Source organism: Amblyomma mixtum, chromosome 2, assembly GCF_055824585.1.
Source record: "Amblyomma mixtum isolate Tamu chromosome 2, ASM5582458v1, whole genome shotgun sequence".
Classification (NCBI taxonomy): Eukaryota; Metazoa; Arthropoda; class Arachnida; order Ixodida; family Ixodidae; genus Amblyomma; species Amblyomma mixtum.
In genome coordinates, this window is record NC_143013.1 from 74,860,973 (window position 1) to 74,888,477 (window position 27,505).

The 27,505-nt window shown below is 47.1% G+C and overlaps 1 protein-coding gene across 4 annotated transcripts in view; it reads left to right on the top strand.

Moving 5' to 3' along the window:
* The first annotated feature begins 592 nt into the window (after window positions 1–592).
* su(w[a]) (suppressor of white-apricot) overlaps window positions 593–27,505 on the top strand; it is a 46,265-nt gene continuing 19,352 nt past the window's right edge. Inside the window, exons 1-9 of one of the 4 annotated variants that reach the window (XM_089571902.1) lie at window positions 634–1,924; window positions 2,056–2,228; window positions 3,651–3,758; window positions 5,240–5,304; window positions 10,455–10,668; window positions 15,654–15,683; window positions 16,601–16,674; window positions 18,914–19,091; window positions 23,350–23,550. In XM_089571902.1, coding sequence (XP_089428028.1) covers window positions 2,219–2,228; window positions 3,651–3,758; window positions 5,240–5,304; window positions 10,455–10,668; window positions 15,654–15,683; window positions 16,601–16,674; window positions 18,914–19,091; window positions 23,350–23,550 — 880 coding nt within the window. In that variant the 5' untranslated portion in view covers window positions 634–1,924; window positions 2,056–2,218. Of the gene's footprint in view, window positions 2,229–3,650; window positions 3,759–5,239; window positions 5,305–10,454; window positions 10,669–15,653; window positions 15,684–16,600; window positions 16,675–18,913; window positions 19,092–23,349; window positions 23,551–27,505 lie in introns of all 4 variants that reach the window. The other 3 variants (XM_089571903.1, XM_089571900.1, XM_089571901.1) reach the window with 3 other exon arrangements.

Consider the following 27,505-nt stretch of genomic DNA (forward strand, 5'->3'; position numbering starts at 1 on the left):
GGAGCCGTTTTCTAATAGGGGCCGTCGCTGGGCAACTCCACAATAAGTGCCGCACATCACAAATGTCCGGTGCAGCGCCGCAGTGAGGGCACCTGTCAGCCGCGGGAGGGACTATACACAGCAAGCAAACGCTGGACAGCACGACCGTTTTCGCGTCTCGCCTTCATCCAAAATTCGTCCGGAGCCATACTGCTCCTTTCCTTAAAAACCATGCTCAAAATAAATTTTAAGTTTTCTTTTTTTCCTGCATTGAGATTTGTACGCGTGAAAGAATACTAAGTGACCTAAATTAATCCGAGCTTTCACTACGGCGTGTCTCACAACCCAAGTGTAATTTCAAATTCGGCGCCAAAAAGAAAAACACGATAACGAAACCGAAATCAGACATGAAGAAATAAAGTAAAAAAGTGTGACACTTTTTAATAATTTCTCTTTTCCTTCATAACTTTTATTTCACAGATATTTTATTTAGTAAATTAATTGTCCTGTTTTGCTTTTTGAAAATTTCAAAAGACTGCAGACAGCGGTTAATACGAAGCTGGCGAAGCTGCGCAAACATCTGTGCGCAGTCGCGCAGTTTTTAGAAAACAAAATGGCGGTCCCAGCTAATGGCCGAACGTGGGCTGCGAACAGTGAGCGTAGTGGAAAACCGGACGAGGATCTTTTAGTGTTTGGTTACTCGTGCAAACTGTTCAGGGACGACGAGAAGGCAATGCTTGTTGACCGTGGCAAACATTTGATCCCGTGGATGGGCGACGACAGCCTTATGATTGACAGGTCCGTCTCCAAGCAAACAATGCCTCCTTCACTTTGAGGATTTTACGATCGCAAGAGCGCAGGTTTTTACTGATGTTTTGACCTATCTGCATGCTTTCTTGTTTCTTCCGCCGCTAACGAGTCTGCCCTAGTTGTTCTAGCGTCCCGGCGGCTGCAGGATGCGGAACCCAGCAACGGAGAGACGAGCCCTCCGGCCCTTCCGATCAGTTTGTTCTAACGGGGCCTGAGCCCGATGGGTGTGCGTTTTGCTGGGAATGTGTGGCTCGAATGTGTTTGGGGCGTCCCGGCTTTGGGGACGAGAGAAAAAGGTATATGCAACGTGCTGTTTGCGCGCTGCGAATGTCCGTGTTCGTTCCTTCCACCTCGGCTACCGTTGCGAACCGACTGAGCGATGCAAAAACGCCCAAGGATTTTCCGGTCTTCCTGTTAGTCAACACCTGCCACACCGACGAGTCTCGCCCGATGCATGAAAAGCATTAAGCGATGGCGAATGAAATACGTTGGTCGCTTTGATGCGAGCATGTTGTGTCTAGGTTATTTCCACTCTCACGGGTAGCACTCGCGACTTGTGGTGCGACTCGTAGACGCAGCGATGTGCTGCTGTTTCTTCAGTCAGATCAAAAGCGTCAGTCTGAAGTGTCGGCGTAACTTGAGTACGGAAACCACCGTATCTGCACGGTGTGAGTGTGATTGGAGCGCGACGCAAAAGGAAGACGGAAAAACCGCGTGAACCCTGTTGCATTAGAGGGCGCCAGCTGTTCGAATGGCGTGATTTCAAAGGGCATACTACGGCGTTTAATATCTGGCAGGTGCGCACAGTCGGCTGTGAGACTCTGTGATCCTCCCTGCCGCTTACCACAGTAGGCACATGACCCATAAGCGTGAACTAACGCGATTTCACTAGCTTACGTAAGGACGGCGCTGTTTTCTTGTCTTCAAACGTTACCTGGTGGACATGACATCAGTACCGTGTTAGATTGAAGTTTGAACAGCAGTGGCTTGGGGACAAGAAGAAAGAATGAGAGAACTGTTGCCTAACCCAAACCAGCAGTTAACAGTGCAGCAGACACGACATCCCAAAACGCTCAACTGAGTCGGCACGGTGTAGCATCAGAGTAAAAGAATTCATTTCGGGGGCCTATGTTTGGTGAGTCCTCACAGACGTAAGTCACCTCTTAAGCTTTAGGCTGTGCTTGTTTTGTTCGAAACCTCCAGAGAGGCTAGACAATGTGCTCATGAAGTCCACTGCCTAATGAAAGGCTTTTGTGTACTGGTTAGGTACGATGCAAGAGGCTACCTGCACAGCATTGAAGAATACGAGCCGAAGCCTGGAGCCGCACTCGAGTATGCTGCGTCACTTTCGGAAGAAGAGAAAGCCCTGGAAGAGCTGTGTGAAGAGGAACGGTTCCTAGCACTCTTCAGAGACCTCCATGAGGAATCCATGTACCAAGGTGGGCATCCATCACTTCTCATTCATCACTTTTGAGGGTAACTTGACCATCTTTTAATGTGGGGGCACAAAATTTTGGTGTGCGTGTTTTATTCTTTGCAATCATACATAAGTTATTGGTATAAATGGAATTTTTTGCCTTTGAAATCACCTTGACCAAATACTATACATTGTGGACAAAAAGCAACCGTCGAAAGTATTGGAAAGACCACTAGGACTAACTGTAACTGTAAACGAATTTGCCTTGGTATGCTTTCAACCTTCCGGTTTTCTTGGAATTTTCGATGGTGGCTTCTACCTTCTTTGGCTGAGGTAGCGTTCATTTCTTCCCATATCCATTTCAGACATGCATTATGTTCTACTCTCAAAAAAATTCTCAAAATTTATGTGTGTATATTTCGAATGTGTGTATATTCTTGTTTCTCAACCTGCCGCGGTGGCTCACTGGTTGCGGCGCTCGGCTGTTGACCTGAAAGACGTGGGTTCGATCCCGGCTGTGGCGGCCGAATTTCAATGGAGGTGAAATTCTGGAGGCCCGTGTACTGTGCAATGTCAGTGCAAGTTAAAGAACCCCAGGTGGCCGAAATTTCCAGAGCCCTTCATTACGGCATCCCTCATAGCCCGAGTCGCTTTGGGACGTTAAACCCTAATAAACGAAACCAAACCTTGTTGCTCAAAAATAATGTGAATGGCTCACAAACTTTAGAAATTCACTCGGGCCGTGTTCTTCTACGCTTACAGATTTTAAGCTGTATTCTTCAAAAAAAAGACATCAATGACAAATTATTTATGTTATTATTCGAAGCTGTGTCCGCAACGAAAAATCAGCTACAGTATTCCTTAGTAAACACTGCACTGGAATCTTTCACATTGCACTGGAAATTTAGCTGGGATCACCGACTTCATGATAACAGTTCTAGACGCTGCGAAACAGAGTTCGAAAAGTAGCGTTCACAATCGGGAATCCCATGCCACAAGGCGATAATAATTATGATTTAAAAGATTCCTTTTTTCCAGTTGCATTTCTCAGTACATATTTTGTTAGTTTGTCATTAAGCATTCATTATGCTCATTAAGCATTCAGTAGTCCTTCAGCAACCATTGATTAAGGAATGCCATTGCCTTAGTAAACTTGAGGCTAGCAATAGTCACAAAAAATTTCTGTAAGGATAAAGACAAGAGCATTTCAGACAATTGCACATAGACAAATCTGTTTATTAGCGGAAGTACTGTGAGTCCAGATTGTGAACTGCGGCGACTGCAGGTGCGCTACAGAACCATGTAGCGCTACAGAACCACATACCATACCATGCCACACTCTGCAGTGCGCTGTGTCATCTTTCGCTGTTCCATTGCATTGTCATTGGTAGCTATGTTGTAGACAGTGGGTCTCACTGTGTGGGCATTGACCTGCCCTTTGCAGAGGAGGAGCTGAAGCGGCTCAATGTTGCCTTGAACGCCGATGGCACCTACAAGGAGACTGCATTCTCCTACGACTCTGAAAACTCTACCCAGGATTCACAAGATGCACGTGAGTGGAAGTTACTGCCTTGCGGTTTCAAGCCGCCCTTTTTATTTTTTTTGCGGAGCGTTTGCTCAAACCAGGCGCAAAGTGCCTGGTTATAAAAGCAATAGCGTTAAGGGTCCTGTTCAGCGGTGAAACCGCTGTAGTTGTTGGCGTTGACGTCTCAAGAAAAATGGGATTGGTCTAGAGGGTTGCGATGTTGCAACCGCAGGCCTTGTGCGGCTAATTCAAACACCCCGCAGTGAACATAGTAGAACAGTGGTGACGCCACTACAGAATTCCTCATTGATCGGCATTGACATGACATCATTCCACTGGTGCCTCTGAAGAAAAAAAAGCAATTGCCCTGAAAAGAAAGATGGTAGAGCCGGGACTTGCACCGCTACCACTTGCGTTGTGAGCCGGGTACACTACCCCTCGACCACTGAGGAACGTTCATTCGACTTGGTTATAGGGAGGCCTTGTGTTTCATGTGGTAAATTAAAAAATACTTACATTTAAAAGATATAAAAATTAAATGAAATTTTAAAAATGATGAAGCAAAGAACAATGTTCATTTCTGCGATGTGGTATGCAGAGGACCGCAGGCCGCTGTAGGGACCCATTAACGCTATCACGTCATACCCTTAAGGTGGAGCTTAATAAATGTTGCCAAATTTTTTTCCTTCCAGCAGAAGGAGCAAGGAGAGAATAGCACAACACTCACCTGAGGGTAGCCATGTAGTGCCAGAGGATAGTCGGACACTTTTCTAGAATTCTTGCATTTCAAGAAAATTAGTCTTTGTGTGTGGATGAAACTTGTGACTGCTGCTCCACATGCTCCTTGATAGCTACTCAGGCAGATGGAGAGCTACCACATAGCATTTTGGACTTTTTGCACATCCAGCAACGATCGCGAAAGCCTCGAAGCCTTGCAAATTTCAGGAAAGCATATCGCACTTACAACAAATAGTAACAAGAAGGTGGCAGGCAACAGTGTAGAACTTAAATTTCCTGGCTGGTGCGTTTTTCTTAACGCATTCCCGTGAAAAACGTTGCGAGATTTTGCTGCAATTATATTGTGGTAAATATTAGTAACGATAGTTATTAAATGGCTACTACTTAGAGGTTTTTCATGAATACATTAGACTTGGAAGCAGTGATCTGTGTTTGGAGCTCACCTGGGACTTGAAGGAAATTTGCGTCATCCTGAAGTTCGGAATAAAGTATGGTCAGATATCCATGATTGTACGAATTGTCAACAGTCACAGTGAAAATGCTACAAATGATACCAAGGGAGGCTAAAAAGTGTTGCACTAGCCCCTTCCTCCTTTCCCAGGTGTCAGGTGTCCACCGAGATATGTGAGACAGATACTGCACCACTTCCTTTCCTCAAAAACCAATTCACCAGCCCTACATGCTTTTGACCTTCACATCAGCCACATGCCCAAATGAGTGTGGGTGCAGATGGTACTTGACTACATGACTCATGTTGTTCTCATCTCCAGAGGACGAGGCGGAGATACCCTTCAAGGCACCCAAGGGCCTTCACATTCCAGCATCAGTTCCAACTGTGAGCATTAGTTTATTTTGTCTTTCTCTCTTTCTTACTTCATCTCTTATTCTGCTGCACTCCTGTATGAGCGACTCTGTGTGCCGTATTTACTCGCATAATGATCGCACCCCCGAATTTTGTTGGCAAAATTCAGTTTTTTTTTATTCCACGCGTAATGATCGCACCCCCAACTTGCCGCGGCAATTTGTAGACAATGTCGAGGCTAGCCAACGATGATCGTACTTGCTATCTTTCTGACAGATGGCACGTGCAGATTACTATCTTGCTCTGTCAGCATTGCCATTGCAGCGGCAGCCGCCTGTTGGTTGACCTGCGGTCACACGGGCAGTCTAAATGCGGTTATGCTTAACCGCGGATACCAAACTTAACTGCGGTTATCTCGAATCACGGTTCGCCGTTGTCGCAAGTCTCGCCACTGTTCTGGGTTGCGGTGCAACGAACGAAGTGGCGCGGTGATCCGGCTAAACTTTATTGTTCTCGTAAATAATAAGCCCTGGGATACGGGAAGGTCAAAAATGAATCCTCCTTGAGGATTGCGGGCCTGTACCGAGTTGCTGGTAGGAGTAATAACTGCGATACAAGCTAGTTTCACGTTCGCAGCCGCGTAGCAGCTGGCCGTTGCAGCGCGAGTGACCCGATCTGCTTGGCCGGCTCCGCTGCAAAGGCGTTACTGAAATCGATCGTATATATTTCTTTTAATATGAAACAATGAGGTTATCAGTAAGGCAGCACCATAAGTAGAACATTCATTATAGCGTTGGTCAGTTCAAAAGCGCCGTCCGCTGTGGCTTCGATACGAAACAAGTTACGCCTAGCGATGACTAGGGAGTACAGAGCGCCGTCGTCCGCCGCGCTCACGGGCGGCACCATTGCGGTAAGCGCGCGCAATCCAGTGCTCCGTGCGTTGCGAACGCGTCACCTAAGTAAGTACATCAACGATGCGGCAGGGACTGGACATTTTTCGGCGTAACGGTGGTAAAATGCGTAGTTGAGTGCCGCGGGACGTTGCTGTTGTACGCTGTTGCCGCGCTATCGGACGAGATCGAAGGCCGCATAGAAGCGCCGTCGCGCACTATACACGCTGCCTATTTTGATGCGTTGCTCTTTGAACGTGATTTAGTGCCAAGAAAGTACGTTCTTGAAGTGGGCCAGCTCTTCCGCTTTTCACACTCTACCTTCTCGGAGCCGAGATCGGTTCGCGATAACCGCGTTTAGCGGCGTAACCGCGGGTAGCGCGCCCGTGTGACAAGGGTTGTCTGCTTGCGACTTGTTTGCGTTTTCAGTGCTCAAAAATTTTTTGTAAAAAATTTACCCCGCATAATGATTGCACCCCTAAATTTGCGTCAATTTTTGGAAAAAAAAAGTGTGATCATTATGCGAGTGAATACGGCAGTTCTCTGAAGATCAGAATGTGTCGCGCTTTGTGTGGAAAGGAGATGTTGAGGACTCAAATGCCTTTAAGGTCATGTGACGGAGCATAGATAGAAAGATAGATATTACTGGCATCGCCTTTGAATCAGGGCACATGCGAGCGTGACCCTTTAGAAAATTGTGTGCCAACTGATGTGTGCCGCAAGAACCATGTTGCTTCTGCCATTAATGATCAGGCTCTTACCTACCAGTACGTGCGATGGACTGTAGCATGATGACCGGTGATGCCACCTCGAATTATATTTGTGTTCTTGTGTCCTGCCCTGCTTCCCTGCCACTGGTATTTTGTAGCAAAGTGCAGTTGTGGTGTCCAGATGCAGATTTGCATGTTCCTGTGTCCGGTGGAGCTTGGGCGCGAAAGTGGGGTGCTTATTAGAAGCAGCAACATATGGAGCATGTAAAATCGTAGCTTGTGATTCGCTGATGACATTGCCTTTCTATAACATGGGGGACGAATTGCAAAGTTTAATCAAGGACCTAGAAAGGCAAAGCCGAATGGTGCTTCTAAAAATTGCAATGCAGTGAACTAGAGTAATGCTCAGCACTATCTGAATGGAACAGCAGTATACGATAGGAAGCAAAACGTTGAAGGTGGTAAGGTAATACTAGTACATCTACTTAGGGCAGGTATTGATCTCAAATCTGGACCACAAGACCGGACTAATGAAGAGAATAAGAATGGGGCAGAGTGCATTTTGCAGGTACTCTCAGATCATGAATGGCAGCTTACCAGTATCCCATGTGGGGAAAGTATACAACTGTATTCTACTGGCACTCGCCTATGGGGCAAAATTTTGGAGGCTAACGAAAAGGGTTGAGCTTAAATTGAGGACAGTGCAGTGAGCCTTGGAAGAGACAGGAAGAGAGTTGGGTGGGTCAGGGAACAAACGCAAGTTGAAAGAGACAAGTGCATCTTAATTGAAATCGAGATGAAGAAATGCACATGGGCAGGGTATGTAATAGTATGAATGCAAAATTCCGTTGGTTGTTGGTGTTAACAGAGTAGATTCCAAGAAAGGGAAAGCGTGGCAGGGGTTGTCAGAGTATTTAGATGAGTGGATGAGACTAGGAAGTATCTGCACCTCATTGGTGGCAGCTGGCGCAAAGCACACGCATATCCTTCACTGTACACGACTGAGATGTGCGCACCCTGAGTCACATGTTGCGCAGTTTTTACAGCAACATGCATCATTCTGCATGCATTTATTTGCTTTTAACTTAGTGGTCTATAGCGGTGAGAAGAAGCAGTGATGTTATGTAATTAGGGTACAGTATCTGCAGGATAATGCGGCAGCACTGACGGCCAATGGATTGCAGGAAGATTCACAAAGAAGCTGCATTTAGAAGTGCGTCCCGGTGGGCCTTGCACACCTTATACCCCTGTCACATGGGCACTTTCGATCCTCATTGAGTCAATGCTCATCGAACTCAATGCAGATCGACGGTTGTCACACGGCCACTTTCAAGCGCAATCGAGCTCGATCCTGCTTGACTCGATGCCGGCCCCTCAAGAGTGCTTGAGGTTCCAAGCACAATCGAAAGCACTCTCGCTCTCACGAAGCTATAAATATAAACGCTAGTTAAAAAAACAAAACTACAACTGTTGTTGTTGTAATTGATTAAAATGCAAGACAGAACAGTTTCAGGCACTATGCCTGCTTATATGCAAACATATTTATAAATAATCTCGACACCACGCTCCAAGCTTCGCCGTCAGTGTAAACAACAAAGATGGCGTCGTCCTGCTCGTCGACGCACAAACTGTAGAGCGAGCGCGAGACAGCCGCTCTCATCGACTGCTGGCTAGACCACCTAGATAATTTGCGCGGCCAGAAGAGAAACGCCGTAGTCTACGCAGAAATCGCGGAGGCGTTTCGAACCCTCAGGTTCCATCGCACAACAGCAGATACAGAGGTGCGTCGCACGTCTGGCTACGGATTTGGCTGCCGCTGCCCCCGACTGCACAGTGTTGCCAGACATCACCTTGTTACGGCTGTTGGAGGAACATTTGGCGCCACCTAACACACGAGGGAAACTTTTCAAGGAGCATTGAAAATCCCCGTGTAGCACCGGATGTTTCAAGCGTGCTCGAAAATCTCGATGCAGATCGAGTTCAATGAGCATCGAAAGTGCCCGTGTGACAGGGTTATTAGGCATAGTAGTCAGCTTCCAGCTGCCTCTGTGAAAAGCCTTTGGGGACTATAGTCAGCGCCCTCAGTCACCGTAAATGCTTGTTTGGCATTTCTTCCTTGCATGCGCAGGAGCTAGTGCAGACATTGCCAGTGCTGCTTAGACGAATGCCCAACAGTGGTGAACAGCACTCATCAGAGCTGCTGATGATGATTTCTGCAAAGTTGCCGGCCTTAATTTTTAAAGGGTCCATTGCAAGCTGTGTAAGAACACATATGTCACTCCATGTTGAACTCCATTCTTCCAGCTGTCAATAGTGAAATCAGAAATCAGTGGCAGCAAATTATGGAAAATATTATTGCTTAATATTTTGGACATTTTAATGCTACTCAGGCTGAGCACCTTGACTATTGGGCGTATGGGCTTGCTGTCGAAAAGCAGTGAAGATGTCTTCCAGGACTCTTGGCGAACGTTCTCGCATTTTTTCATTACATGCGTCAGAAGTCCCGTGTGGTGTCATCACGGGACTTTCTAGCTGTATGGCTGAGCTTGGGCAGATACCGGTCAATAATTACCCCTTTATTTTCAGCCTACTGTGCTTTGTGGAATTCGCCTAAACATTGGACTAATGTTGATTTCCAATGGCAGATCCGGATCAGGTTTTTCTGCTTTGTTTGGAGCAATCTTATTCCAATGTCGAAATGGGAGCGCTAGTTGTCTTTTCCAGTGGCAGATGGGGATCAGGTGTCGATCCCTGATTGCTGCGTGGAGCAGCGGTATTTGCTTCGTGTGAAATTGGCAGATTTGGCCGGAACCCCGCGTGGCGTCTTTCTTTTCTTCACGTCTGTTTCCTGTCGCTACTGGCTGTGGCTGCTTCCTTCCTGTCGTCGATATGCCGCTATGCAGTGATCCGTGCAACATACAAGAAACGTTTTTGACCTTTTTTCTTTATTGTTAGCCATGTGCAGCACTATTTCAGTCGAAACGCATAATGGTAACCCTCCCAAATGTAATTATTTTTTTATTTTGTTCATGTCCACATAAATAAAAATTACTGCATTAAAAAAAAACCTGTGTTAGCAGAATCTTAATTTTTTTGCGACCACTTTTTAGACCAAAATCGTTAACCCTTTTAAACCGTCTGCGCTTTCTGATGTCAGACGACTCGTATTCACCAAGCCTAGAAGCTGTGAATACGGAAGCAATCTTAAAATTTGGTGCGTTTTGTCGCAAAAATTTTGTAGTGTAGGCATCTTTAGACAAAGCAAAAGCTTCGTGCGTCTTTCGTTTGCCGTGAACATGAGAGACAGTGGTGGCAAGGACGAATTGGTGGTTCAGTGAGAGGCCCCGCTTTTACAGGTACCTCCATGTTCCTGAACATAGAGCTTTTCATGCACTATGTGTCGCCGCCATGTCAGTGCGGCGCATCCATTCACAGAACGGGAAGGAGCGATCTGCGTCGGAGCTACGCGCTCTGTTCGTGATCCGGCGGGGCGCTCGCGATCTGCCATTGGAATTCAACGTACATACTTCATAGTATTTTTGGAGCATCAGTAAAGGGCCTTCCTTCCTGCATGTCTGCGCAGCCCCCCACCATGAAGCTGCATGCCATCATCGAGAAGACTGCCCTGTTCGTGTCCCAGCACGGAGCCCAGATGGAGATCCTGGTGAAGACCAAGCAGGGGGGCAACCCGCAGTTCGCCTTCCTCACGTTTGACCACCCACTCAACGTCTACTACCGCTTCCTGGTCGAGCAGCTCAAGTGCGGCACCTACGTGCCAGCCAGCGAGACAGCCACTGGTGAGTGTGTGCTCTGGTAGTTCTAGTACTACCTTGCTACTTATACAGCTGCCGTCACACAGAGGGGAGGGGGAGCGATTCGATTAGTGCAGTAGAAAGGGTATTGCACTGCACAGATCATGGGTAGGAGAGTTAAAAGCGGTTTGATTAGTGCGCCTGTTAGAAAGTTGCAGGCACCATTGTTTTCTTTGACAAAAAAGGTAAATGCAACTTTGTTTCTGAACTGAATAAGTACCATATTTACTCGCATAATAGGCGCACTCGCATAATAGGCGCACCCCTAGTATGGTCGTGAAAAATCAGATTTTTTTATTTCCGCGCATAATAGGCGCACCCCGAACTTGGCACTGTGACCAATACTGTATTTACACGATTGCAAGCCGACGCCTCGCCGCCCCCCGCCCCCCAATCTTTATTTTAACAGTTTTTGCTGAACTGACTACTAGTCCCTACTAGTGCTGCTGCCGTCGCAGCTGCTGCGGACCCACAGCACGTACAACGACATCGCGTCGAACAGCCGCACACAGTTTTCAGGGATGCTCTCTTTAAACGTCTGTTCGGAAAGCTTCGTCTCCAGCCGGAAACGTTCCCGACTTAGGCCCGCGAAAACCTCGGCGCTTGGAGTCGCGTACGAAAATTTAGGCACGCCGCAGTCGCAACAAAACGTTGGTCGCAACTGCCGCACTTCTTGGCCACGTCGAATTTCCAACCTGCCGCTCGCTTGCCGTGTTCGAGAGCAAACACCCAGCCGTGTAGCTATTAAGGTGCTTGCCCGTCGAGCTAAAACAGCAACGCTCCGCGGCAAAGACATAAACCACGATGAACTATCGCGCTACCGCAGATCCCAGCACTTGACAGCAACAAAAAAACAAAACAAAAAAAACGAGCTGGAGATGCTGATGGCGATATGGATAGCGAAAGCTCGCGGCGGAGGAAAACGATGATGACCTTGGCCTCGGGCGCCCTCCGTGGGCGGCGTCTGTGGCCTCTGCGATCAAGCGCCCGTTGCGCACAGCCGGAGCCGATCGCGGAGGCCTCGGCGCGTGCATTTCGAAGGCGATTCCCGCGTGGGTCGTGGAAAGTTTCGGGGCGGCCCTTAAACGGATCTTTTTTTTTAAATATTTTCTTCGGGAAAACAGGGTGCGGCCCGTACACGAGTGCGTCGAAAAATTTCCGGAAATTTTACCCCGCGTAATAGGCGCACCCCGAACTTTGAGCCGGATTTTCTGGAAAAAAAGTGCGCCTATTATGCGAGTAAATACGGTATTTGTGCTGAGAAAAGGGTTGACCTTTTTTTTTCTTTATGGGAGAGAAGTACATCTTATAAGAGGCTTTGAAGAATATACTCTGATTGCAGTGATGGCATTCTGGTTTAGAAAAATATAGTATTAGCAGTCGAGCAAAGTTTGATTAAGTAAAAAAGGCACTTGAGGTCAAGTCAGGGGAACGTGATAAGGAATCAATTCGCTCTCATAATCTCCGCTTTTTTGCCATTATGACAGAGCTAACAGCATGGAACCTTTCTTCCTTCCTGACTTTCTTTCCTTCATTCACACTAGTTCTCTTTCATACTACAGTCGAACCCGGATATATCGAATTCGAAGGGGATCGGAAAATAGTTCGATATAGCGAAAATTCGATATACAGATATAGGCTAAAACTGCACTCCCGATCATAACAAATTGTGGCTTACCGTTTGGAACAGCCGCGAATCACATAGTATGGGCGCGCAATGTGAAAGCGCTTTATTTCGCGGAAAAAAAGATCACTAATTTCGGGCTGCTTTTTCCCCTGGGAAACGAAGTTCAAAACACTGGCCTCGATCTTCTCGAGACTGTCCAGGTGCGAGAGCACAGTGCCTTCCATTTCGCCGCAACAGCGCCGAATCAGGCTAATGCTGACGCCAGTTCAGTGGCTGCGCACGGACGCGTTTCTTCGACAACACAGTTGCCCTCGTCGTCGCTGGAGTCGGCGTCTTGAACGCCAGCTACCGCTTGAACTTCGCTGTCAGCGTTAAAGTCCTCAACAGTCACTTCGGACGGAACGGCGCCGAGAAAATTGGACAAGTCGCGAAACGCGTCGTCCAAGCACTCATCGTCATCTAAATGTTCCGGACATTAATCTCCGGCCACTTCAAGGCCTGCCTTGCCAAAACAGTTGGCTACTGGGGCCTGCTTCACGTCGCGCGTTGAAACACAGGCACACACACAAAAAAAAAACACGCGAGGCGCAGATGGAGCGATAAGAGCGAAGCCTATGCGAGCGGCAGTCAACGCGGCTGCGAAGGAACGACAGAGGGAAAAGAAAGAGCAGGGAGAAAGATCGGCGCTCTGGGCTTCGTTTTTTTTTTGTTTTTTTTTTTGAGCTCTCTCTTTTCCCCAGACCCACGATGTGCCCACGAGCGACCGTTTTCTCTCTCTCTCTTTCCCCAAGAAGCGTGGTCGCCGCGCGTCTCCATGCGGCGCTCTCTCTTCGCTGATCTCCAATGACCTTGACGGAGCACACGCCGGCGGTACAGGAGGAGAGGAGGAGCGGGAAAGCTCGCGCCGGTGGGGCGCAAAAACGGGGAACAAAAAAAAAAAAGGGCCCTGCGCCTGCTGACTGCGGAAATGTTCTCCGCTGAGGCGGCTGAGGACCGGACAGGAATGTCTTTGGGGAAAGCGCACCTTCCAGGGGCGCGGCGCGGCGCGGCGCGGCGCGGCGCGGCGCGGCGTTCGATATATCCAATGTCCGGCGAAAATGGAATTCGATATACAACGCAACTGTCCTATACTTTTACATAGTATTTTCAAGGGGGCAATCTGTGTGTTCGATATAGCCAATAATTCGAAATATGCGGGTTCGATATATCCGGGTTCGACTGTATGTTAGCACATTGGCTTGCTCACAGGTTCATCCATGCTCTAATTTACATATCTTATTCCCTGGGGTGTCTGTTGAAATGAATCCTTCGGTTAACTGTCATAACTTCTCTCTAACACCAAGTCAAGAATGATTTAACCTAGACTCCTGGAGGTCTTACATTTCACAATTTGAATTATGGGCCTCTTGTGGTGATTTCAACACAAATTTGAAGCGCTTCCATATCGGCTTTCTCAGCTCTCTTAGGAGCAAGGCTAATTGAATGCGACGGATCGCAGCAGCTGCCAAGCATATGCTTGCCACTTTGCAGGCTCAGTTGGTGTCTCGCAGAACCGGATTGCCCCTGCACGTCCCATGTGTGTGTTTGTTTCCAACCAAGTAGCAGGCGGATTTTCGCCACTCCCCAGAGGGCACCACATCTTGTGAAAAAGGCAGACTTCAACGTGTACATGGTGTCGTAGAGTGCAAATTTTTTTGGTGCGTGCTGGTTGTACCTGGTGTGGGTAATTGAAATTGGCCGTCGTTTTGTTGCAGTGCTGGCAAGATGTATGAGGCATGTATGAAAGCTATATTGTCTTCAAACACTCGTTCCCACTTGATCACGCACCTGTATTGAAAAGCAATGATTTGGTTCTGGAAAGTTTACCATATGGTTGAGATACAAATGCTTAACCCTTTGAGGGTTGAATTATTTTGAAGAAAACTTTCCCAGGTGGTCAAATTACTTTATTGCGGATCTTGAATCTACAAAATGTATATAATCGAGAATAAATAGTAAAAAAAAATTAGGAACAGTACTTTGGTGACAGCATCACTCACAACTGGAAAATGTTCAATAGAATAGAATAGCAACGGTGATAAGCAAGCTAAGAGCAGCACCAATAAAGATAGAAATCAACTTTCGCCACCTCTGCAAAACAGTGCCCACAAAGAGAAAACACGTTTCGCGCGACTCCGTTGCGATCCCGCGGCGGAATCGAAACCGCGTAGGCGCGTTGCCACAGAGGGCGAGAATACCTCGCGAGCAACGGTGATAAGCAAGCTAAGAGCAGCGTCAATAGAGATATAAATCAACTTCGGCAGCCCCTGCAAGATAGTGCTGACAAAAAGAAAACTCAAATTTCGTGCGACTCCGTTGCGATCACGCGGCGAAACCAAAACTACAAAAGGGGTGTTGCCGCAGTCTGTGCCGCCGCGCTAAAGCTAGACATAAGTTCTGCTTATCTCCGTAAGAAGGCAGCATAAAATTCAAACACTTCTTGTAAGTCCTAAGAGGTGGCAGCACCCCCAGTGAGCACGCATTGCTCTATTGGTGCAAAATTTCAAACGGAAGATCGAAACCGTACCCGTACGGCAAAGACCTTGCGGGACAGAAAACCGCCGCCGTACATATACGGCAAAAACCTTCAAAGGGTTAAGAACTTGCCTGAAAACACAAACACCCTAATTTGTAGTTAATGTTTATGGTCACGTTATTTGCTACTTTCCAGCATTTGCCGTGCTTCGTACTTCAGATTTATTTAGTTTTTTTTGCATATGCAAAATAGAAAATACGTATGTACTACCTTAAAAAGTCCCAAGGCAGGAAACTAGCTGGGGAATGTCCTTGTGCGAAGTGCAGCAAACAGTAGCTGTAGTCAGTAAAATGTTACAAAAAAAAATGATAAACTAATTAAGTGCAACTATACAGAAAACTCTAATGAGGCATACAATTATGCAAATATTCTTCGCAATTTAAACATGCCTTAAAAAGAAGTTTCAAACTTTAAAATAGAGCCTGCCTTGCCATGCCTTATGAGAATTAAGAAAGCTCAAAGACAAGACAGTTACAGCGAGAAGTCACACGTACTTTGGCAATATGCCTATGACTTTCAGTTCAGCAGAGCATTTGATCTTTGAAGTTGCACCCAATTTCACTGAGCAGGGTGACTTGTGTGAATCACAGACCGTGCAGGGATGTCATCCTTTCTACTTTCTTTTCATCTCATTTTTTTCTCTCCGTTTCTCTCACTTTCTGGGTATGACCATTAACATTCTTACCCTCTTCATCATGTCCCTGCATCCAGCACCTGTATGACGTTTTGAATGTGTAACTCTCGTGCATTGTTCTTCCTCCATTGTAGCTGTCTCTGCGTTTGGTCATTGTCCCAAGGGTGAGCTTTCTGCATATTTGTGCTAAAACTTTGCTTGCTAATTTCTCCGAATAAAGATGAAAGTAACGCCAGCTCTTCAAATCTCTGGATCTCAGTGATAGAGGTGGATCCGGAATTGAGTTGGATGACCTGCTAGTGAGGTCCTGCTGCAAACTTGAGATTTTGTATTACCCGTTTTCTTTTTAGTTGTTCTTTTCTTTTCTTGCTTGCGGGGATGAGTGCCATAGTTTTTCTCTAGCGGTAGGAAATAAAGTCTTGTAAAAGGTGTGAAAGGAAAAACGAGTTACTAATTTGAGTCTTCGGCAATGTTCATGTTTTAAGTATTGATCCTTGCAGGCCACAGGTCAGAGTGTCAATCGGCTGGGTGTTACCGTGCCGTCTAAAAATTGTTCTGTTGAGCTCAGCAGGTAGAGAGGTAAATTTTTGATAGCCTGCAAAAACTGCCCTAGTCTGGCTGTGGTACATCAGCCAAAGCCAATTCATTTTCAGTTATGAATGTTTGGCCGTGCATATTTGTAGATGTTGAGCGTGCCTATTCTTTTGTCAGAGAGCTACTCTTCTTTGGGAATGTCCCACAAGCCCCCTGAACCAAGGAGCATTAACTAGTTGCTGATTACATGGCGTCCTTAATCACTCCCTTCTAGTTTCTGAAACGAGGCTTGATACGTGTGTTGTGTACTGAAGCTCTCTTTAGCTCACAGTGCCTGTGCTGCTGTCTATTACTCACCTCTGCTTCTAACTAAGCTCTCTGTTGTAAACTTTATAAGGGTACATGCTCATTGTTAGGACTGCTGCTGTTTTAAAAATGTGAGGTGGCAGAAAGGCTGTGCATTGTGAACAGAAGATTCTCTTAAGTGTTGTGCTTGGCTCTACCCGCAGTGTCAATGACCTTTCCGCTTGACTGGTGCTCGTTGCAGGTAATGAGGAGTCCGATGATGAAGATGACCACTACCTCCACCCAAGCTTGTTTGCGGCATCAACGCCAGCTGTGGTGAGCACCTGTGCTGTGGGTTTTGGGCTCTGGGTCATCATACTAGCCTTGGCTTATGTCTCCCACTTTTCTGAGTTTTTTTCTGGACATAAGTGCACTTAATAAAGAGGAGAGAGACAGTCATCGGTCTTTGTTGCAGACATATACTTGCCTTCGTGGTGCAAGGCATAATCTTCAGTGGCTGAAGTTTGCCACAGAAGCCTAAATAGACTAATAACATGGTAAAGCCTAAACAAATACTAATAACAAGATTTAGAGTAAGTGCCATTATCTTTCTAGAAGCCGTTTATTTGATTCAGTGCAGGAGAAACTAGTTTTGGAAAGAGCATTAACTTTAACAGAACTCGTGTATTGTGGGTAGTTCACAGTAGTAGGATATGCATGCAGTGATTAGCTGTAGCTAAGTTTGTTAGCACGAGGCTCGACCGACTGTTATGGGTTGTGCATTGAAGAGTGTTGCACAAGCATGCCTTTTCTTCTTGACTGTGTGCAAGTGCTGTGTGTGTCTTCAAGATCTCAAACCGCATTGTGTTTACCTGCTCTAGGGGCAAATCCCTGCACGAACGAAACACCATCGAGGAGAGGCATTTGCGTGAGTCCAGGTGATATTGCGCTCAAACCAACGGACTCTCTTTTTGCGCGGGTGTTGTTTTTCATCCACTGCTTTTGGCATGTTGTTGAGCCCACTGTGAGGATCTATGTTGTTAAAAAAAAAAAGTAGGGCAGACCACTTTTCTTTTTTTCTGACAGGCCTCCTTTCTTTCTACCTGCGCTAGTTCTCTGATACTTTTTCTGATTTTATCGGTAGGCTGTCAGCAGGACATTGGCTAAATTTAAGCAAGCAGATGCAGTTCTACAATTGATTGTCATCATATGCTTGCTTTTTATTTAGGGATTAAACTAATTCGTCACTGAGCATATATATAATCACGAATAATGTAAATTTTTTGTATTATTCATAAGGCCTGTATGGATTACCGTATTTACTCGCATAATAGGCGCACTTTTTTTTTCCAGAAAATCCGGCTCAAAGTTCGGGGTGCACCTATTACGCGGGGTAAAATTTCCGGAAATTTTTCGACTCGCAAAATTGAACACACCGCGTAAACGCACTCGTGTACGGGCCGCACCCCGTTTTCGCGAAGAAAATGTTTAAAAAAAAAAAAGGTCCGTGTAAGGGCCGCACCGAAACTTTCGGAATGCACGCGCCGAGGCCTCTGCGATCGGCTCCGGCTGCGCGCAACGGGCGCTTGATCACGGAGGCCACACACGCGCACAGGAGCTTCCAGACGCCGCCCAAGGCCAAGCTCATCATCATCATCATCGTTTTCCTCCGCCGCGAGCTTGCGCTATCTATATCGCCATCAGCATCTCCAGCTCGTTTTTTTTTTTTGTTGTTGTTGCTGTCAAGTGCCGGGATTTGCGGTAGCGCGATAGTTATCGTGGTTTATGGCTTTGCCTCGGAGCGTTGCTGTTTTAGCTTGACGGGCAAGCACCTTAACAGCTATACGGCTGGGAGTTTTCTCTCGAATGCGGCAAGCGTGCGGCAGGTCGGAAAATACGACGTGGCCGAGAAGTGCGGCAGTTGCGACTGCGGCGTCCCTAAATTTTCGTACGCGACTCCAAGCGCCGAGGTTTTCGCGGGCCTAAGTCGGGAACGTTTCCGGCTGGAGATGAAGCTTTCCAAACAGACGTTTAAAGTGAGCATCCCTGAAAACTGTGTGCGGCTGTTCTACGCGATGTCGTTGTACGTGCTGTGGGTCCGCAGCAGCTGCGACGGCAGCAGCACTAGTAGGGACTAGTAGTCAGTTCAGCAAAAACTTTGTTAAAATAAAGATTGGAAAGCGGGGGGGTGGCGAGGCGTCGGCTTGCAATCGTGTAAATACAGTATTGATCACAGTGCCAAGTTCGGGGTGCGCCTATTATGCGCGGAAATAAAAAAATTGATTTTTCGCGCCCTAACTAGGGGTGCGCCTATTATGCGAGTGCGCCTATTACGCGAGTAAATACGGTAGCTTGTGGTATTCACTGCCTATTTCAGTTTTCGTGTTTTGCTTCAGTAGAATCCACTTTCGGGGGTTTAAAGTGAGGAGGGGGCTTCTCAGAGAGCTTATGGGGATGCGCAGGTCTAGCTTTAGTGATTTCATTATCACTTTTTCGCGGTGTTGAGCAGTGCTGGGTGTGCCCTCTAATGCTGCTCTCCGGCCTCTCCCCTTCCGTGTTGTCTTGCCCTTCGCAGCCAGTGGCCGTGTCCAAGGTGTTTCTGGCCAGGCAAGGAGAGGACAATGCCTACTCACAGCTCATCAAGAACCTCAAGCCCCACCTGGACAGCCCTACGGGAAGCGGCTCCCCAGCACCGGCGCAGGATGGGGAAGCCGGCAATCATGCATCGGCCTACGGCTACACGGACGGTGCTGGTGAGTGGGCAGCCTCAGACTTCGATACATAAATTGGTTTTTGAGGAAGGGAAATCACGCAGTAATTTTCTCACTGTGAGCCCAAGCAAAGGGTGCTAAAACAAGGAGAATGGAAAAGCTGCGAAAATGCGCTTTTGTTTTATTCTGAAGGTTGTTGTAAGCACCTGAAACCGCACCTTGCAGATTGTGATGGCAGAAGGGAAACACGTACAACTTGTAACATTAGGAGCTTGTGTGGATGCACTTATCAGTGCAGCCTTAGAGATCCGTTTATCTCTATTTTGCCGAGTTGAGCAGAACTGGATTCCTTCCAGTGAAGGGGTGAATTTTATGACCAAAGATATTTTTTGATCTATCATCGTCAACATCAGCCTGACTGCGCCCACTGCAGGGCAAAGGCCTCTCCCATGTCTCTCCAGTTAAGGGGGGACACTGGTCTTTGAAACCAAAAAATGACCAAAAAAACGATTTTCAAAAAATGACATTTGTGGAATTTACAGCTATCATTTTCCACCTGTACCACTTTTTTCCTTTAAGAAATCATCATTTTGACCATAATATTAAATTCAGATCATCGTGTGGGCTGAATTTATGCAGGCACTGACAATTTAATAGCATGAAAATTTTGGACATCTGGCTATCTTAGTATGCCGATATCTCAACATCTAGGACAGATAGAGATGTTGTACTAGTTGCTAAGGGAAGCTGAAGGCACAGTGTGTGCAATAATCGAAGCAGATTTGTTCAATCACACTTCAAAAATTTATAATTTCGCAAAGTTTACCGATGCACTACATTCACACCTTGAACACTGATATTCCAAGTGCTGTAAATTACTAATAAGGGTAAAACGGAAAAACTGCTTTGATCATTGCACTCTTTACTCACCATACTATGCAGCCGTGGATTAAAAATGATTTTTTATTGAGCAGTTTTTTTTTGCACCGAGGTACTAATGAACGACTAATTAAAATTAATTATCTTGGGAACCAACTAATTTATGAGAAAGATAATTGCATTGTTGAAATCAGTATAAAAAACTGAGCAAGATAGTACAGTTTCATTAGGATTGGGCTAAAAATAAGGAAAATAGGTTTAAGACCAGTGTCCCCCCCTTAATCCTGTCCTTTGCCAGCTGTGGCCACCGTATCCCCGCAGACTTCTTAATCCCATCCAACCACCTAACTTTTTCGTGACCCTTGCTACGCTTGCTTTCTGTTGGAATCCACTCCGTTACCCCTAACGACCAGCGGTTATTTTACTGTCACATTACATGCCCTGCCCAAACCCATTTCTTCCTCTTGATTTCAGCTAGAATGTCATTAACCTGCATTTGTTCCCTCATCCACTCTGCTTGCTTTCAATCTCTTAACGTTGTGCTTATCATTTTTCTTTCCATAGCTCGCTGCTTTGTTCGTAACTTAAGCTGTACCCTTCTCATTAGACTCTACGTCTCTGTCCCATAGGTGAGTACAGGTAAGATACAGCTGTTGTACACTTTTCTCTTGAGGGATATCGGTGAACTGCCTTTCATGATTTGAGAGCCTGCTATATGCACCCTACCCCACTCTTATTCTTCTAGTTATTTCCTTCTCATGATCCGAATCAGCCGTCACTGCCTGCCCTAAGTAGACATATTCCCTTACCGCTCGCAGCACCTCGCTGCCAATTGCAAACTGCTGTTCTCTTGCTAGACTGTTGAATATTTGATTTTCTGCATGTTAATTTTTGGACCCACCGTTCTGCTCAGCCTGTTTAACTCATTGATCATGCTTTGCAGTTCTTGTCCTGAGTGACTTAGTAAGGCGATGTCATCAGCGAATCGAGATTACTCGAGTACAGTAGAACCCTGCTATTACGTTCCTCACTGCTGCGTTTTCCCGGCTGTTACGTCGTTTTCCTCGGGTCCTGGCATAGCTTCCATAGGATCCAATGTATTAGGAATCCCACTGTTTCGTCGTAGCTGAGGAAACGTTACCACATGATACGTTGCAACCTGCACCCCAAACCCGCTTGGGCAAGGTGTGCCAACCGCCATTTTGATTTTTGGCGAGTCTTGGCTAGACTTGGCTACGGAGCTGGCTGCAAGAAGCCACACGTGAGTTGGAGAGGCCGCCACTAGATGGCCACTGGACGGCTATCCGCCTCAGAAACGACGAACTTGTAAACCATGATGCCACGATCTTTATCGTGCTTTGATGGCGTCATAGCGTCGGGCAAGCGGAAGGCGCTTCCCCTTCAGGAAGAGCTGGACGTACTAAACGCAGTCGACAGGCAGCCAGCGTGGCCTACGCGGAGCAGCGCGGAGAGCAGCCCACGACCATTTCAGTGCTTGACGCTGTGCACTACGTCGCTTCAGCGTGGACTGCAGTGAGTGCGTTAACTGCACAGCACTGCTGCGCGCGGTGTGGCTTTCGCATCGAAGTGGAAACTGCCACGGAAGATGAAGAGTAGTAAGCAGCCTCTCGTGATCAGGAGCTAACTGAGCTATGAATCTTTACCCGCCTATTGCATTGAGCTGCATGCATGCCACAATGCCATCCCACATGAAGCTACACAACAGAGGGGGACTGTTAGCTTATATTTGAAGTCAACATTTTTTGGCCAACGAGGGCTGCGAATTTGAGGGGTATACTTTTTAATTCATCAATGTGGTACAGTACTAAACAATCATCTGTGGGCACACATTTGATACCCACTAGCAGACAAGTATGTGCTACATTGAAAGTAGTAGCGTTCATATCGCAGTCTTGATACAGTGGAATCTTCCTGAATCAACCTCGCTTAGTTCAAGCAGGCGCCTTGGCTCCGCGATCATCAAATGTATTAAAAAGGCTCCTCTTTGTTCGAACTCAGCATAATTTGAACAAATTTTTCAGTCCCCATCACGTTGAAGTTTCATTCTTGATTGACGCTTAGTGTTGTGATAGCTGGAGTGGAATTGAGTCTATGCAGAAAAATAAAGTTGTACTGTAGTTGGTGCACAGCGTATTGTGGGAAGGCTTTCCTCTCTTCATGACGTTATGTGCAGCCGAGCACCCTGGAGTGGAATTTGCGGTAAGATTTCCGAACTCTTGAGACTCTCCGTTAAGGAAGGGCTGAAGGGAGTGATTAGGGGGAAATCAAAAGAAGTGCAGGTGCGTACTACTGCTGGTCCACGGGCATGCATCGGTGGGTCCAATCCACCCTTGTGTGCCGACCACAAATGTTCAAATTTCAATGAAACTACAGTTCAGGAGACGTTAGTGCAGTACAATCCTGATTATACGAACGTGGTTGTTATGAATTTCCCGATGACACGAATTCATAAAATTCCCTGGCCAGAGTGCATTGTGTAGAATGTGTAGAATTTCGCACGTTCTGAACACATTCCCGCGCGAGCTGTGACTGCATCCTTGAGCTCTAAGTGCTGTTTGTACATCACCAGTGCTGCAATCGCTAGTCGTGCAAAATGCACTGCAGTCAGTGAGTGGCAGCCTGCGGCCCGCGCATTGCCGACATCACGATTACCAGTTGCATTGTACATGTGTGAGTTGCGAGCTATGACCGCGCATCCGTAATAAATCCCGTGAGCCATAAACAGATCTTTGTGAATGCTGTTTCCATGGTTCTGCACGTGAATTTTGTTCATTTCGGATGATACAAATTTTTTCACGACCCTGTGAGGTTCGTATCGAGATTCTACCGTAATTGGCACTGGGGCTAACAGGGTGAATTAGCTTTGTGTGTAGTTCATGTACCCATGTCATAGTGACACTTGTAGAACCTGTACAATTGTCCTCTGAATTTAACGAGAAGAAAACTGGGTGATTGTCAAAGGAAACTTTATGTGAGGTCTCAAAAAAGTCTGTATGCAGAGTGCCGCGGTGGCTCAGTGGTTATGGTGCTCGGCTGCTGACCCGAAAGACGCGGGTTCGATCCCGGCTGTGGAGGTTGAATTTCTTTGGAGGAGAAATTCTAGAGGCCCGTGTACTGTGTGGTGTCAGTGCACGTTAAAGAACCCTAGGTGGTCGAAATTTCCGGAGCCGTCCACTACGGTGTCTCTCATAGCCTTGAGTCGCTTTGGGACGTTAAACCCCATAAACCAAACCAAACCAAGACACTGTCGCGTTCCGCTCTTAGAGGCGAAGCTTAACACGTTAACAACGCATCAGTGACACAAGCAGCAACACCACGCTTAAGGCTTTCGCCTCAATGCACTTTAGGTGAACAAAGTGCCCCCCTCAATTTTTTTTTCAATGCCGCTCATTTTTCACAGGCTACGAAGGCTACGGCACTGGCGAGGACTGCTCGGCACCTCCGCCTCCTCCCGGATTGGAACCAATCCTGCTGCCATCACAGGCGGTGCTCACGGGCTACGCGATACCGCCACCTCCGGATGTGCAGCCCATCATAGACAAGATGGCTGTCTATGTCGCCAAGAATGGTGAAGACTTCGAGACCATCGTCAAGAGCAAAGGTGCACTTTCTCTTCCAGGAATTGATGGATTTACTGTGACAAGATGTACGTAACGCCTGTTACAGTGGTTGAGAAGTTATGGCGTTCAGCTGCTGATCACAGTGCCACATAATGAAATCCCAGCATCGTCAGCTGTGTTTCTATGGAGGTTCGCGGTTGTTAAAAAACCCCAGCTGGTATGAATTCATCCCAATCCCCCCACTACGGCACCTCTTCTTTCCTTCGTACCTTCCCCAATGGTGGCTCAGTGGTTATGGCGCTCGGCTGCTGGCCCGAAAGACGCGGGTTCGATCCTGGCGGCGGCGGCTGAATTTCGATGGAGGCGAAATTCTAGAGGCTCGTGTACTGTGCGATGTCAGTGCACGTTAAAGAACCCCAGGTGGTTGAAATTTCTGCAGCCCTTCACTACGGCGCCCCTCATAGCCTGAGTCGCTTTGGGATGTTAAACCCCAATAAATCAAAAATCAAAATACATTTGCCTCGCCATTTCTTTTCCTGATGACCAATATGTGCTGCTCGTGGAAAAGGCAAAAATGCAGTTGAACCTTGGTATGTAATGAAGTTGAAGGGGCCCTGCAATTTCTTCATTATTGCAGTGCACAACCTTGGTTGCAGCAACTTTCGCATGCCAGCAGGCTTACCTGTCACTGTGTATAGCGAAAACAGCATAGCTGGCGTTTAGTGTGCAACCAGTGGGCATTGTGCGAGTCTTCAACGCGCTCACCAGACACCTACCACATGGCCGAATATATGTACACCAACAGAGTATGGCAGCCTTGCGAACTGGCACTTGTGTTTCTTACGCAGCCTGCGTGGGCCGCAGATCTTAGAAAATAAGTCTTAGAAGGGAAAATGTCACAGAGGGCAGGGAGAGACCTATTCAGGCTAGGTAGCTCCATTTTCTAAGTGCTGCGGACAATACGGGTCGCTCTAAAAAACAGATGTGTGGCAGTGTGTTTCATTGCAGTATACTTGTCATGGTTGGCTTTGCCGCACAGTTCATGAGCACACAGGGCACAACATTTCACATGGCGGGTATGTCTTGTAGAGAGTGCATACGGCATGATATCAAAGGTCTAAATACACTCTTACCTTCTGGTCAATGAAAATTGTTTTGCACTTTCGTTTGCTGCTGCTTGGTCCTGCGGAACCGCATGAAATTTTTTTTTTTTCCCCCATTCTTGCTATTGCCGCATTATGTTATACACGGGGCCATGTTATACGTGAGTTCGATGATATCCGAGGGTTGGCTGTGCTGCATTACTACCGTATTTACCCAATTCCAACGCGCCCCCGATTCCAACGCGCACCCAATTTACGGCACCAAAAAAAAAAAAAAATTTTCAAGCCCCGATTCTAACGCGCGCCCGATATTGGTAATGAAAAAAAAAAACTACAAGCCCCGCTTCTAACGTGCATGTGACTTCCACGAATGAAAATAATTTGCAACCGTTTTTATATTTTAAGGGGAGATGCGTGTGAAAAAACCGCGATTTTTTTCGATAAAGTCGATTTTGTATTTTCTTGCGTTTTGTATTCCCCCAAGCCTCTTCTTTTATGTGTAAAAAAATCAAAGCCGATAATCAATGGGAAGTTAGTAAAAAATACTATTAAAGCACTCGCGGTGGCTCGCGAAAGTGCGAATTTGACCGAATTTCGGGAACGCGGCATTTCGCTCCACGGCGTCGCCCGCTCTTGAATATTCGCGGGGAAGTAGGCCTACCCATCGTCTACGAGAAGCCGCTTCGGCAGCGGCGCATTCTTGATAAAAATACGAAAAAAAAGATCGTTTCCCGCCCGAGTCGAGCGTCGCGACTGGCCCTTCAAATCACGTGGTACGATCGGAGCCGTTCCATTGGCTACGAGCATTCCACCGCACGGTCGGGCGCAGACGCTCTTTCTTCGTTCTGCCGCCACCGAGACGTGAACCAACGCTTCTGCCCGGGTTTTTCTCCTATCTCCGCTATGGATGTGACTGAGAAACGAGATTTTCGCTCAAGCAATTTCCTGACAAAGCATCAGTATAAAGGAAGACGCCCCAAGCGCAAGCGGAGAGCTCCGGTTACGGGAGGTTCGTCTGCTGCTAGGCGTAACTGCGGCAACGGCGATGCTTCTTGCGGAGCATCCATGACTTCGTCAGTGCGTCTGAGCGAAAGATAAAGATCTTCGACTGTAAAAACGGGCGCGGGAGCGCTGTTATCTGTGAGATCGGCATGATGCACGACCTCGTCAGCGGCACGGCGTGCCCCGCCTGCGGACGATGTAATCGCTGTCAGAGAGTCGGCCGCAAAACAGAAAGGAGTCTCATCGTTTTTGGAACTTTACCGCCGAAATGACGCGTTTCCGACAACCGTTGTTTCATCAACACATTCTTCGATCCGCGCATCTTGATCGTGCAACGGCAGTGATGAGGCGTCCGCCCGCGGCAGTGCACGGGATACCGTCGTCGTGAACGCGGTCCGTGGTCGCTGAGCACGCGACCAATGACAAGCGCCACACCGGTTGAAAACGGCTCCTGCGACGCAGAAAACGACGAGCAAACGTGCTCCCATGTTTCCAGCAGTTAGTGAGCTCCCACATCGTATAATGGCGATGACGATGGGCAGCTATGGGGCAGTTTCGGTTTGCACTCGAATCCAACGCGCATGCGATTTTGAGACGTATTTTCCCCGAAAAAAGGTGCGCGTTGGAATTGGGTAAATACGGTATGTGCTACTCTCCACAGTAAGTAGCGCCCCGCTGGCTCTAGACTGCGTTAGTCATGAGTCGGGCAATGGAGCTTCCGTGAGACTGTCAGCTGCCTTTGTCATCGTTTAGTTTTGATCGAAACGTGCAAGAGTGTTACCGTAGTGGCCACGTTAGCAAATATTGAGGTTCTTTGCTGGATGTCTGGCTGGTCTGACCACTGTCGCTGACAGTATTGCACGTTTTATTTTCGGTGTGGATCCCCACTTGTGAGCATAGCCAGAAGGGACCAGGGAGTCAGTTTTTACTAAAGATGAAAATTGGGTGGACTTGTCCTTTTATATTCCTATACTCCGTTTCATACATAGCAGTCAACGCAGCGAAGGCTGCGGCGCCTGTTCGCGCTCCTCGTCCGCATCGTAATGTAGTGCGTTGAAAGTGAAAAGAGTAATGAACTCAAAATTAAAGTAAAGGCTGGTCGATATTGTAGTATAATAATAAAAGTAAAAGTGTTTTATTTTGCAAGAAGATTGCTTTTCCTTTAATGTTCTTCAAAACAGAGTGCCTTAGTTTTCTGTTTTTTTTCCGGCTCCTCCTGTATCAGGTTTTCGCAGCTAGGCCGGCCGGTGATGTCGTCTGCTTTCGTCTTTCGGTTTCTTGAGTCTGCGAAAATGGCACCGCTATCTCCTACTCGCTTGTTTTCTTTACCCACTGCGGCTTCAAAAACATCTCCTGCTCGCCTATTCTCCAAGCTGAAGTCTCTGAAAATTTCGAAAGACTGCAAGCAGGTGATTGTCAACGTTTACTCCAGCATAAGGAAGCGCTTCCTGGAGAAGACTGTGCGTGAAGTTCTCGAAACTGCGGGCGAGACGACCGGGATGAGCCCTCGGACAGTTGCGCACGTTAAAAAGTCGCTCATTGCCCGAGAAAACCACTTCGCAATCACGTCCGTCGCGAATACACTACACTGCCTTTTCCCTTCGACTCAAGTAAACAGTGCTGTGTTTTTCAATGTAGGTATTAGAGTTTGACAGCTTTGAGTTTCTACCTAATGAATCTTTTAAGAAAAATATAAATTAAAAAAAAAAACAGCCAAGCCGGTAGTCGAACCTTGGCCCCTTATAAAATGAACAGACAGGTGCACGCTTCGTACCACTCAGCCACGACGCGAGGCGGACGCATACATTTTGCTTGTTTTTTGCAGCGGACTACTTTCGTACCTTTGGCAGCGTTGACTGCTATGTATGAAACGGAGTATAACTTGCCCTCA